The sequence below is a fragment of the Triturus cristatus genome, chromosome 7 (genome assembly GCF_964204655.1).
Source record: "Triturus cristatus chromosome 7, aTriCri1.1, whole genome shotgun sequence".
Taxonomy (NCBI): domain Eukaryota; kingdom Metazoa; phylum Chordata; class Amphibia; order Caudata; family Salamandridae; genus Triturus; species Triturus cristatus.
In genome coordinates, this window is record NC_140590.1 from 1,276,912,001 (window position 1) to 1,276,925,747 (window position 13,747).

General features: G+C 43.0%; 1 protein-coding gene across 2 annotated transcripts; it reads left to right on the forward strand.

Moving 5' to 3' along the window:
- The first annotated feature begins 5 nt into the window (after positions 1–5).
- On the forward strand, positions 6–12,241 carry PAGR1 (PAXIP1 associated glutamate rich protein 1). Of its 2 annotated transcripts, none has more exons than XM_085618809.1 (4): positions 6–161; positions 3,791–4,270; positions 9,016–9,101; positions 11,691–12,241. In XM_085618809.1, exons 2-4 carry the CDS (start codon positions 3,816–3,818, stop codon positions 11,888–11,890), a joined length of 741 nt encoding a protein of 246 aa, XP_085474935.1. In that variant the 5' UTR covers positions 6–161; positions 3,791–3,815; the 3' UTR covers positions 11,891–12,241. The 2 variants fall into 2 exon arrangements, with proteins under 2 accessions (XP_085474935.1, XP_085474936.1); XM_085618810.1 differs by lacking the exon at positions 6–161 and adding an exon at positions 326–587.
- The last annotated feature ends 1,506 nt before the right edge of the window (positions 12,242–13,747 follow it).

Consider the following 13,747-nt stretch of genomic DNA (forward strand, 5'->3'; position numbering starts at 1 on the left):
CTAACAACAAAGCAGAAAATCGGAGCTCTGAAAGGAAAAACGGACTAAGACCGCTGCATACCATGGCCAGGCTATCGTAATGTTAACAACGTAATACTTCGTAAATTGGCACGGTGGCCATTACAGAAAGGGGAAAAACGCGTCGTTTCTCCTTATAACTGGTAAGAATTGGAGGAGGTATGGGGACCACTAAGCGGTGGAGTACTGAGCTTAAACTAAAACCACCAGACTTCACCCTAAATATTTCTTTATGTATACACATAAAATCGATTAAAAGCAAGTATGTTTAACTGTGTCCGCTTTTTATGACGTTCTACTATGTAGAGCGGAACAGGAATGTAGGTAGTCGGAAGCCACTACTAAGAGGGCGGCCTATTCAGTTTTCCGACTAATTGCAAGATCTTTTTAAAGTGTTATTAGTGGTAACATCATGTGAGGTTAAAACAACTTTCATGGGTGTTTTGTTTCACTGTGGTTCTAAAGCGAGTTTGTGAATAATTAGTTTCAAGAGCAAGAAGATGGGAATCTCAAGGACCGCCAGCCTCCTGATGTGACAGTTCTGCTCTCAAACAGGAAGAAATTGCCAAGTATGGAATTTTAATAATATGAATGGGATTGTTTTAACAGTAAACTGCGTGACGAATGTAGCACAGGGTGCTTTACTAAATGCCACAATGATTACTTCCTGTTTTTTGTTTTTAACTCATCAATATCAGGAGCTTTAGTTATATTGCTTTAGTGTAAGCCATCCAAGATTTAACCAGTCAGGATATATAAGGTTGTGAAATGAAATCACAGGGTAGTAAACGTCGTATGCTACTGATATGGAGCAAAGTGGCAACTAGTAATACTGTGTCACCTATAACTGTAGCAGTAAATAAGATTGCCACCCTTAATAAAATAACTGGACACAATAAGCACCCTTCGTGACGTTGCACAACTAGGTAGTTCTACCATTGTTTGGTGTATTCCATACCAAGTTCAAGTTTAATATATGTGATTTAGTTCTCGGCTGAGAACAACAAATTTCAAACAAAACATCTGTTGTAACGATATACGTAAAAACATTAAATACAGATTTAAAAAGGTTTTTAAATATTTGAACAAGGTATAACTCACAAGTTCATCTGGGGGAGATTTAAAAAGCGAGATTAGGCTCTGCACAGATGCGATGGAATATCTAAATTGGATTGTTTTTAAGTAGCACCTTCTAGCCTCGACCAATTTCGAGTTTGCGCACACCGACAATACGTGCTTCGGGTCTTGTTCTCCTCCATTGCAGAGATCGCAAATACTGGTAGCATTTTCTTTATGAGTCCATTTGAAAGTCAATGAATTAAAAGGGAGTATCCCAAGCCACAATAAAATTATACAATGCCGGATTTCATGCCCTAAGGGAAAAACGAATATATCGTGGAACCTGTTTGTATACAATTGATTCTGCATAAAATTCATAATGGTGCAATTTAGGACAGTGCAAAATGTCCAGTTCGAAGCTGATCCTTGGCGTTAGATGTTTCAGAAAAGCTTCAATTGGGCAGGAGTCCTTGATTTCAAGAGTACAGTTGTGCATTTTGATAATTTAAAAGCAATAATCAGGTTTTGGCTAAAAGTATATTTTGTAGATTCGGGCTCGAATGTCTCCACTTTTAGTAAGAATCTTAAAGTGCCTTGATCTGCATGTAAAAGAATGTAAGCCCATCTTAATATATTAGTGATGGCTCTATCGAAGGAGCTGACTAAAGAAAATTCCAAACGCAGTGCTTGTGCAGGGACAGCTTTTTGGACCTTAGCCAATTTGCAGAGGATTTTCCCTTCTTTAGTTTGTATTTGATACCAATGGGCAATTGGAATGTATTCTAGAGCATACGATAAGATAGGGGGAATCTCAGAGCTATAAACCTGTGGCAAGGAAAAGAAGTGCCTTTGCCCGGAAGAAGAATATAATCGTTGGAGCGCCCCCACGTGAATGTCTGCTTTACGACTCAAGAGAGCTTAGTAATGATTGAGTGAATATTCGCCCCCGGTAGGTATATTCTTTTACCACTTCTATCGTTTCTCCTCCCAATGTCCAGCGAATTTGGAGTAATGTTTTTTCCCTCTGAATGGGACTACTTTCGTTTTTGTTATATTTGGAACCAAGAAGTTCTCTCTTGTATATCTTGTTAGCACGTCTAAGTTCCTTTGTAATCCGAATGGGGTAAGATCGAGAATTACAAAAAGAACTATTGATGGACAGAATGCAGAACAATGTCATACATTCACCCCAGTACAGAGATCTGGGCCTAAATCCATAGTTTTTTTGCTCACCATGCCATTCCAGTTTGGACCCAGCCATATGCAAATCAGTCTTGACCCTGTGCCCAATGGGAACAGTCCAGTCCGAACTGCCAGGCCAGGTCCTCCCTGGACTGGAAACAAGCATCTCTAGGACCGGTTTCGAGGTTTCACCCCTCTTCAGCCAGGATAGCTTGGTTCCAGTGGCATGGAGAGCACGGGACTCATGTCTGAGCATACCCTTCCCACTCGGGGTGACAAATGCATAAAGAACTATTGATGGACAGAATGCAGAAAAATGTCATACATCTATGTTTTTATTTTGTCGAGGGCTACATATTGCTTTATGACCTCTTCAAGAGTTTTTCAGCCAAGTGGGTGTTGTAACAATGGGTAGTTGGTTAATCAAGTCATTGACATTAACTGTTTGCCTAATAAGATTTTTGGTGTCATAATAAACACTGTTGCTATATCATGTACAATGATTGTACAGGTTATAGCTACAGTGTGTATTATGACACCAGGAATCTTATTAGACTAACAGTTGATGACGAGCTGACCCATATCTGGGCTTTTCAGTTAACTGCACATCCATCCTAAAACTTTTTGCGGACACGTTTTTATGCCTGTGGTTCAGCTATAAGACCCAAGGCGACAAAGTATTTTTGGATCAAAGGGTGAACGCATCACAATAAACACAGGTGCCTAAACACAGGTGCCGCGCATATCCTGTCAGTGTTGTAATGCTGGTCCTTTGGCATTCTATTGAAATTCATTCAATTGGGTGAATACTTTGAAGAATCGCCACATAAATGATTTCTTTGTTCTAGTTATATGACAGAAATGAGACTCCGATTCTCCAAATAGGGTTACCATTTCTCTCCAGGTTATTACGGACATTGTTTCCAATTCAGAATGTTTGTGTGAAACCTAATGTATTTTGGGAGTTGTAGTCTTCATTTCTCTCCAGGTTATTACGGACATTGTTTCCAATTCAGAATGTTTGTGTGAAACCTAATGTATTTTGGGAGTTGTAGTCTTCTTTTGCTTCCATTGTACTCATTAGACTAAAACACCTGAAAACAACAATTTGTAGATGAAAGGGTAAATTTAGAGACCACATTCATAAGTACCTATGATGATCTCCTCCTGCTATTTCCAAATGACAGTTGGTGTTACAAGGACCTGCAAGGTGCTTTGTCTTGGCAACTGGGATTCTTTCGTATTTCTTGCCATTTTCACTCTTAGTTAAAAATATGTTGAGGATTACTTTAAGTTGAACCATATATATTTCATATGCACTCGTCCATAGTTTACTGTGAATGTTCCTACTTTAAATAAACGTTGACTGTAAAACCTTTCTTAATCACACCATCCCTTTTTAAAAATACCTTAATACAACCATATGAATGCTTTTATTTAAATTCAGATAAAAGATAACACATTTCGTTCTCAGATGAGGAGGCTATGTTTAGTTACTTAAACCACTTACCGCTTGGCAACTGTTTTTCAGATTTGTGAGTCTCCTTCCCCTCACAATGGAGGCAGCAGAGGAAGAGGGAGAGGTGACGGCTGGCATAGAGTCCCTGGCAGTGGAGGACCAGGATGCAATGGAGGAAGACCAGGAGAAGGAACCCAAGGAACAGAAAGAAGTGGCGGAAGAGAAGGAGGACATGGCAGCAGTGGCCACGGAGGAAGGTGCAGGGTCAGGAAAAGAAGAGGAGGGTGACCAGGAGTTAGAGGAAGGGGACGAAGAAGAAGAGGAAGAGGATGAGGATTGGTGTGTGCCTTGCAGTGATGAAGAACTGGAATCACCTGACACTTGGATGCCTACCCCTGAAGAAATCCGGCACCTGTACGAGCTACTGGCCAGTGAGGGCACACTGCCCTTACAGGTAGAGTTTCTTCCACGCCGTCCTCTGACTCCTGACTATGATCCAGACGATGACAAGTCATATGAAGAGTCTGAGGAAGAGGAAGAAGAGGTGGAAAGGTGAGTACACATATGCAGCTAATGGCACCCTCACAGCTCTGACAACGTTTACAGGTTCACACTACCAGTGTACCCTTCTGCATTGATAAAAGCATGGTTAAAGGGCAATGGTGCACAGGGAGATCTTGGCAAAGAAGACAAAATTAGGAAAAAGGGTATGTGTTCTGCTAGTACTCGAATGGAAATGGTAGAAGTGTCAGGTATGTTGAGGGTGTTGGCGCTTAGCAAAGACTGGTAGAACTGAGGAGTTCTGATGAAGTATGCTTATCACAGAGGAGAGTGTGGTAGAATTGAAGACATTTTTTGGATCTGCCTATCACCTAGGAAAGAGTATTATTACTCCAATGTTTTGCTTGAGTGTGCCTTTCACAGAGCAGAGATTGCTAGAAATGGACTGTTTTGCAGGTGTGTTTATCACCAATGAGGCAGTGGTAAAAGTAGATGGTCACTTTAGCTGTTTCCTTTAACTTGATAAGAAAGTTGTAGAAAATATGGAATGTACGCCATTAGTGGCAATACTTAAAGTATATTCAATCGATGCCCTTCAAGCAAGTTACCAAAAATAACAAGTTTCTCTTGGTCAGCAACTTCAGATCTGATTGAGTGATAGGTTCGGAAGATGGTCTGAAGTCTTTTAAGAGAGAGTTGGGAGCCCAGTAGCTAATGGCCAGAGGGAGGGAAACAGAGAATGGAGCAAATGGAAACCTGCCTATGGATAAGGTATGGCCTCTATGATACCTTCTAACACACCCCTGTCTCTAGTCAGTCTCCTCACTTAAGAGGTGTGTGGTTGCTAGTTCTGCCCTTTGTTTTACTGGATCTTGCCCTGGTGATGTTCGGAGGAAACAGGAAAATATAGAATAACATAAAAGAAAGCAAGGGAAGTACAGCAAGTTTAGAGAACTGACCCACCTCAAGACCTGGCAGGCAACTCCTGGATGCTCTCTAAGAGGCTGAAGATCTATAATGGTGGGTGGTCCCAAGATTCACAGATGGCAGATGCTGTTCAATATAATTTTATACAATTGTACTATCAGGAATAGGAAAGTAAGGCAGAGCATATGCAGGGTACCCGACCAGGAGCTAAAATGTTAACAGTAGCCCAGCCTTCTTTGAACCACAAATGAAATTCAGACTGCCCCAGAAGCCTACACTGTGAGAAAGTGCCATCTTTCTTGCATGGTATGCCCCCACTTTTTGCTGAATTGCTGAATGTACTTTGACTGAGTGTGCCCTGGACTCCTGCCAATCAGGTGCCCGGGGCCTATGTTCCCTCCCTAAACAAAAACCTCCAAATTGGCAAACCCTGGCCACATGTCAGCCCCTGGTAAATGGTACCCTAGGTACCCAGGGCCTTGTGACCAGGGAAGGCCTCTAAGGGCTGCAGCACTCATTGTGCCACCCTTCGAGGCCCTGTACCCTAACACACACACACACTGCCCTTGCAGGCTGAGTGTCTGGGTACAAGACAAAACAAAGAGTCGACATGGCACACATCCCTGTGTGCCATGCCCACCACCTACACTGCCCTGGCATACAACAGCCACCCCTCTAGCTGGGTACCCTATGCCAGTGGTGTGGGCACAGGAGCATGAGCCCTGTGCCCCTACAGTACCCAGGTCCATTCCTGGGCACTGTAAGTGCAGTGCTGCCATTTAAGAGTACATGGTGCTGAGAGCTCGTCAAACACGAACTCCACAGCACCATAATGGCAACACTGAAGACTGAGAAGTTTGGTATCAAACTTCTCAGCACATTAAACCCACACTGATGCCAGTGTGGGATTTAATGTACCAAGAACCACAGAGGGCATCTTAGAGATGCCCCCTGAAACCTAACCTACAATCTACGTCTGGTCTGAGAGGCTGCCTAGGCTGCCACACAGCAGACATGTTGCTGGACCCCTGGGTAGGAGAGCCCCTGCTCTCCTGGGGCTGCAACAATGCACATCCTGGGCGAGGTGCTAGGTCTGCTCCCCCAGGATGGACAGGGGGAAGCTTCAAAGGCATGCCACCTCTGTGAGCTTCCCAGGCCACTTGCAACCCCCACTCTGGCAGGAAGCCTGGCCGGAAACCCCAAATAAGGACCGGGGATGTGCCAGCCTGCCAACCCCACCCCTCAGGTGGGGGAGGCAGGTGAAGCATATCTCCAGGCGCTCGCCATCTGGAAAATGGGAGGCCCTACCCAATCGGGAGTAGGCTACTGCCCCCCTCCCACAGGAGAGTGGCAGAATAGGGGGTGTACCCACCCCAGGACAGGGACCCATTGGTCCCTGCCTTTTACCTAGCTGTAACACCCCTAAATCTAGTATTTAAGGGCACCCTGAACTTTCCTTCCCCAGAGTCCAGATTCCAAAATACAAAGAAGAGCAAGAAGAAAGAAGACCTGCCCTGCAGCTGCTAAGAAGAGGAAGACACCAACTGCTTTGGCCCCAGCCCTACCGGCCTGTCGACCCTCAAACCTGTTCCTGGCACCTCTTGTGGCCAGCAACCTCACAAACCCCGGAGGACCTGGCTACCTTTTGGCTCTAAGCACCTGGGACTCCCATGAGTAGAGGCTCTACTCAAAACCAGCTTCTAATCCCTGGCATCAGCCCGGAACCGCAAACCCTGCACACTCTGCACCCGCCAAGCCTGGCCTGTGCCGGAGTGAACAAAGACCACGAGGACGACCCCCTGGCGACTGTGACCCCGAGTCCAGCACCCAAGGACTTCCCTCGACGCTCCTGACGACGCCTGCAGCCTCAGAACCAGGTACCCCCCCCACCGCGATCAACAGAGGGTAAGATTTCCCGACACCAAAAGGCACCCCTGCACCCGGCGCCCTGCGGCCCCCTGTGCCCAACTCCTGGGTACCTACCTATCCTCCAGCTACCCAACTTACCTCTCGAAGTGGTGGTAGCACCTGAAGAATCTTCGTCCCCGAGCTTGCAGCCTTTTTCCAAACCGGAGCTTTCCCATTGAAATCAATTGAGCGCCCGAAGGCTCAAAAGCACCCTGCACCCAGCCGCCCGAGTGGCCCTGGCAGTGTAACCTAAGTGTGGAGTTTTCAAAACTTAAAATATTCACCAAAAATCAGCCGAGTAACGAAAACGAAAACACTCACCTGCTATTAGGTGAGCTCCCAGTGCTGGATCTTGGTGCCCAGCACTGACCCTGAAAAATATTCATAACCGTACTTACCAGTAACCCAATTTTCTTCCAAAGGAAATCATCAATTGTTTTTCTGTGAAATTTCTTCCAAGTGTCGATTTTTGCAAACTTTAAATATTCCTTAAAAATCGTATAAATTGTAAAAACGTAATTACTTACCTGTTTTGGATAAAGGTGCAAGTACTGAGTCTAGGCACCCAGTACTGGATTACAAAAGTAACGAGAACATACTATACCTGCAACTTGCATTTTCTTCCATAGGGAATCATTGACTGTTTTCTATGAAATTTCTTCAAAGTGTCAACTTTTAAAATAGCAAAATGTTACTTAAAAATCCTAGTAGTAACCAAGTCGACTTTTATCACTTGTTTCTAAGAACTGTCCGAGGACTGAATCTAGGATCCAGTCCTGAAATTACAAAAGTAATCCTGAGAGTAATCTATTGCAGATAACCTGAAACTTCCATTGAACTCCATGCATTATTGTGTTTAAACTGTGTTGCCTATTGCAACAACTTGTAAATATCTACAAAAGCCAATTGCATACTGCAAAAGCATTTACCTAAAGCATCTCATTCTGAGAAAGTATATTTTGATACCTGTTGATGGTTCTAAAATAAAACAAGCATATATATTTTTTATATTTAAACCATTGGCCTAGAGTTCAGTTATTGAGTGTGTGAAACCATTTGCTGACTGAGTGTGTACAACAAAATGCTTTACACTGTCCTCTGATACTGCCTTACTGCTCGAGCAAGTTACCACTTTAGGGAGTAAGGTTATATCTAACTTTAGCCTCTGCCAAACCTCTGGGGACACCCTGTACCTATTTGGGAACAGTATATACAGAGCCACTTTCTCACATACACCACCACAGCTGAGGATATCTGGGGATACTAACAAGATACAGGAGTTTAAAACAAAATCCTAGGCACACATATATGTTTATGTGTGCCTATGATTTTGCTTTAAATTGTATTTGTGAGGGATTTTCCCACACATAAAACTGAGGGGTTATAGAGCTTATCCCCTCAACTAGCTGCACCATACGTTTCTTATACACACACTTGCATTAACTAGCAGAGCGCCTATCAGTCCCTGGCCACTAAAAACCCTCCATTTGAGAGTTCCCAAGCTACAGGAGTTTGATACTGAAACAATCACAAACACACAGCAGGATGCCACAACCCTCTTTCTTTTGACGAGGCAATACAAGGTATAGCAGTAATACATGGCAAAAGAGATGACATAATACACAGAAGGATGTAAAACTACTCCCCTAAAGGGAATCCTAAGATGTACAGCTAAACCAACCGAAACAAGCTAAAAGGTAACTAAAAAAACAGGATAGCATATTAAAAACTCCAACACCCACAGCATATATCTATACCTACAACAATTAAACAAAACATCAGACTACAAAAAACCCATGCAAAGGCAGTCACCACAAGTCACATTAAGCACAAAACAACCAACCTTACCCGCACATAAGTATTACGTTTTTTCTTATGTCGTGTTTATTGTTTGGCTCTGCCTATCACACACACTCTGCATATTTTAGCATTCTCTACCATTTTAATTGGTTTTTTTCCAGACCCCATGTGCCGACCCAGTTCGACTTTGATATTGATGATGAGCCTGTGACACCCAAAAATTCTCTCATAGACCGGCCAAGAACAGGTAAGTGTGCATTTCTCACAAAGAGCTTTCGCTAAGGGGTGCAGGAGGAGAGGAAATGGAATTGAGGTCAATATTTTGGTCTGGTTATAAAAATGTTTTGATAGGACTTCAGCTATTGACAAATATTTAGCCAGATACAGCCCGATAAAATCTGTTTTCAGCAATGCTCTACTGATGCAACAGTCCTTTACAGTATCAGAATCTGTTACAACAGTACCAAGCGCATCTCTAATTATGCCAAGGTAATCAAAGTCTGCTACTGTGCAGTACCCCTGCTGTTTCAGTACTAGAATCTAAGCTTAACTGAGACACAGCTTCTTCACTCATCGGTCTATTAATGTTTCTGCCTGCAGTACTCTACTCAAGCCTTCAGATATCTATCTATCTGTCTATTGGGTATCTATTAGTGTACCAAAGTGCTTAGTAACCAGCACATGTTCTGTTTCACTACCAGACCCTAAACATAGCTTTGCAGAGACATCTTATTCTGATATGCAACACATCCTGCAATTTTAACGCTGGCATCGGCATACATTAATCTTTGCCACTGGTCCTCAGACCTGACCACAAACACTCCTTGATAGTCTAGTATGGCAGCCTACACAAGGGTCTATAGAGGCACTTTAGACATGACCTGCCGTAACCATTCTATTCGAGTACTGAGTAGGCTTAGGCGTAGTTCGCGTAGTTTTGCTACGCGGAACTCTGCGAAGTTACAAAAATACTCTGCAAAGTTCCGCGAGTGGCGCAGTGCAACCTGCAGTTTGTACCAGTATTCCTGCTGCTCAGGTAGAAATTGTACCCAAGCTGCAGCTCGCACTCGCGAACTTACCGCTCACGATTGCAAACTTACCTTTCCCGAGCGGGGGAAAAACTCCGCTGCACATCGTGAAGCAGAGTTTTCTGCGAGTGCAGAAAACTCCGCAAACGGAGCGATGTTCACCGCCCAGGCCTAGTACTGAGACCAAAGCAAGTTATCAGTGCACCCCAAACGTGACCTTTTGCACTACTTGCTATTCAATTAGTAAGACCCCCACACACAGCTCTGTAGGTGCACCTCACTGTGACCTTCTTATTCCATGTATTAAGACCCCACACAGATCTATTATTGCATTTGCAGCCTAGATTTCAGAGATGCAGCTGTTTCAGCACTAGAAGTCAGATGTTTCTTTTTGATGCATTTCAATCTAGCGAGGCATCGCTGTCTGAACCTGTATGACGCATAGGACAAACATAATCCAGAGAAATGGATATCCACTTGATGAGATAAATAGGTTTATGTTTCATAAGTGGTTAATTCCCAGAGTTGTTCAATTGGTTGTGTATCATATGACAAAGTGTAGTGTCTTTTTATGTTGCGTTTTCTCTGTTATGCGGGTTCATAACGGGGCAGTGTTATTTTATTTGATCTTTTGACTTTTTTATGATTGTGCAAGAAATGAAATTTTGTTTCATGTTTTTTCTGTATATTTTTAATTTGGTATAAACATTTTGTTTGATAAGATCCACTGTGTAGATTAGCGCGCAATAGGGACTAGCACAAATTCTGTTTTTAATACGATGTAACACATGTTTTCATATAAAATAAATGTCCATTGCTTTTTAATTTGAATGTGTGATTGTGATAATATTGGGACACCTAAGACTGTGTCAATGTATATGTATTCAAGGGATTGCTAGTAGACACTTGGAAGAGTACCCTATTCCCTTGAGTATCACAAGGGGTCCCTCTCTATTTTCCCATATTTGAACCTGTATCACCCCTGCTGTTCTGATGCTGGGACCCATACACACAACTCTACTAATAATCCGTAATGCTTTCATGCAGCACCCCTGCTGTTCCAGCATTGGGGCAAATGCACAGCCAAAAGTATCCATTTCATAACATACTCTAATACCTAGCACAACAAGCTATGCCAATGCCTCTCAAATCTGTGGAGTCCCACACCTGGCTTTTGGGTTTCATGGACCTGCATACAGATCAGTTTGTGCACCTCAGACCTGACTTGCAGATACTCTTGGTGCTTCAATACAGCAACCCACACACCACTGTGCCAGTAAACCATAGCCGTACCTTTCTGTAGCCCCTACCATTCATGTACTAGGAACCACAAAGATGTTTGGAGGGTGGCTTGGTTTCCTGTAATGACATGTTTGAGGATGTGGACAAGCATAATAAATCTGCATCTGCATAGCTACTACATTCCATGCTAATTTATTACTCGCCAACCAATGGCTTAGCTAATGCACTCTCACTCTCCCGTCAATGGGAGCAAAAAGTAATTTGAAGCTCCTATGGTAGATTTTGGTTTACAGTCCATTATACTGTATTTTTTGCCTGTTTATCTCTGACATCGTAAAGTGACTCCCTACATGTTAAACCCCTGTGTAAAATCATAAGTGAAGTTCTGTCACTTATTAAGCATTATTTAGATTCTAGAACTGTGTCTGGTCCTATCTGGAAGGATTGCACACTATGCACAGCACTGTATTAAAGTCTTTTCAGTGCCATGTAACCTCCTCATTACTAGACAAAGCATGCTTTTCCATAAACTGACATCACCACTGACACATCTATTGTGTCACCAGGGAGCTCCACCAAGAGCCAGAAGCGTGAGGCCAGGCTGGACAAAGTGCTGTCAGACATGAAGCGGCACAAGAAGATCGAGGAGCAGATAATGAAAACTGGCCGCGACCTCTTTGGAATGGATGATGAGTTTGAGGGCCGGAAGGAGTTGACTACGCCTAAGCGTTACTCTGCCATCTTCCCACGACACCGCAAGTACTGAGCTTTAATGCCAATCCAGGAGCTCAGCTCGACAGTCTTGCACTTGCCTTCAATCTGTGTCTAGAGTGCTGAGCTGGAGATTAAGTACATTCACCACTCCCATGTTCTCGTTAAGAGCACTACTGGCATTTGGGCCCTTTTTTCAAATGTATTCTATCCTGTTTTGTTTTTTATGTCGTCTTTTAACCATGTTCATCTTTTTCAAAGCACATTTCCTGCTGTATGAACTCTGAATAAGGAGTTGTTTTCTGACCTCTCTGATATTAACTGTCCTTCGTGTTTGTTTGTATGTTAACTCGGATACTTTTTTCTTTAATATGCAGATTTTGAAATAAAATATGTGCTATTTTCATTGTGGCTTTGATCCTAGAATATTACTACTGCTTCTGTTTCTTGAAGTGTAGTGACATTTTGATTGGCCTCTTAAATGTGGCAACAACCCTCTGCTAAATCAAGTAGATTGTGTGTTCAGTGGATGGTTGTTAGTTTTATTAGAATGTGGTTGTGGTGCCCACAGAAATGACCAACCAAAATTAACAGGGGAATTTAAATATCAAAAATCGATTTTGATGTTGGATTATAAAAAGGGCTTATTGTTCTTAACTTAAATCACTGCGTAGTATTGCAAAACTCAAGTCCTGGATCCCACTGCAGAACACCAATGTAAGAAATAGGGTTATTATTTTACTAACATTGGAGACGTGCTGTAAAAATCTGAGCCATGGTGGCCTCTGGAGGGAGTAGGAGTACTTAAGCTTCTACCCCATTGGCTGAAGTTTGGGTTCTTCCAATTGAGGTGGATGTACTATTAAAAATACCATGTTGTTTCAGGCCTATGGCCATGTTATATTGTATACTATATGCTGTATATTTTACATTGTATACTGCTATTTTAGTGTACCTGGGATTCCAAGCCTGACAATGAGGAATGATTCAAGCATGTGAAGAGTAAAAGATCCAAAGTTGGAGAACTGGAGTTACAGGTAAGTAACTCATTTCTTACAGGACTAAGTACCCACCTCAAGTAATAATTACAATCCTTGTTGGGATGAACCCTCAAAGTCAATTAACCTTTTCTTAACCCCTATGGCAAGGAACAGACAGCTTAACTTAGGGCAATGTGTAAAGTATTTATGCAGTACCAAAACAGTAAAGCTCCCCAGTTGAAGACCACTGCAGTAAAGTCAAAATGCAAAACAACAAAAATCCCAAACTGAATTTGCAAAAAATAGAGTACAATTTCATTAACATACAAAATGGCAAAAATCAAATAATGGGAACCAGAGTTATGAGTCTGTAAAGATTTAAGGAAAATTAGCTCCAAAAAGCACAAAGTGCCAAGGATAGGCTATGAGCACAGTAAACCAGGACGTGGGCGCACTTCCAGGCTGACCGCTGATAGAGTATGTATCAGATACACCAGCTAAGTTCTTTCCAGGTGACTCCTCGCCCCTCCCAGACCAATGGGGTTAAAGTTGTCTGGGCCAACCCTACCCACTTTTTAAAGTAGTCTCTGTTTGCCATTATGCAAACAGGCCAATAATGCCACACTTCGGGACATTTTGAAGATGGCAGATGACTTAAGCCACACTAAACATGGGCTCCGAGGGTGTGTGTTTGTGGGCAGTGTACTATAACCCAGGTGTCCTCCCATATATAACACTAACATCCAGTTTGGCGCAGGTACTGTCACACAGAGTTTGACAGTGTGGTGTCACAGGATGCCCACAACCCCCATTCCTAATATCCTGTAGAGTTCAGAGGAGTTACTTCTGCCGACTCAGGTCATCCTACTGTTTGCCATTGGGAGGGATTTCACACCTATTCAGTGCTGAGCACAGGCTGAGACTTGGCTCAG

What these genes read in the sequence shown, in the direction of transcription:
- PAGR1 (XM_085618809.1), top strand. Translation starts at nt 3,816, where the DNA reads ATGGAGGCAGCAGAGGAAGAGGGAGAGGTGACGGCTGGCATAGAGTCC. An exon ending in GAGGAAGAAGAGGTGGAAAG is followed by an intron (nt 4,271 to 9,015) that starts GTGAGTACACAT and finishes GTTTTTTTCCAG; the next exon opens with ACCCCATGTGCCGACCCAGT. An exon ending in CATAGACCGGCCAAGAACAG is followed by an intron (nt 9,102 to 11,690) that starts GTAAGTGTGCAT and finishes TTGTGTCACCAG; the next exon opens with GGAGCTCCACCAAGAGCCAG.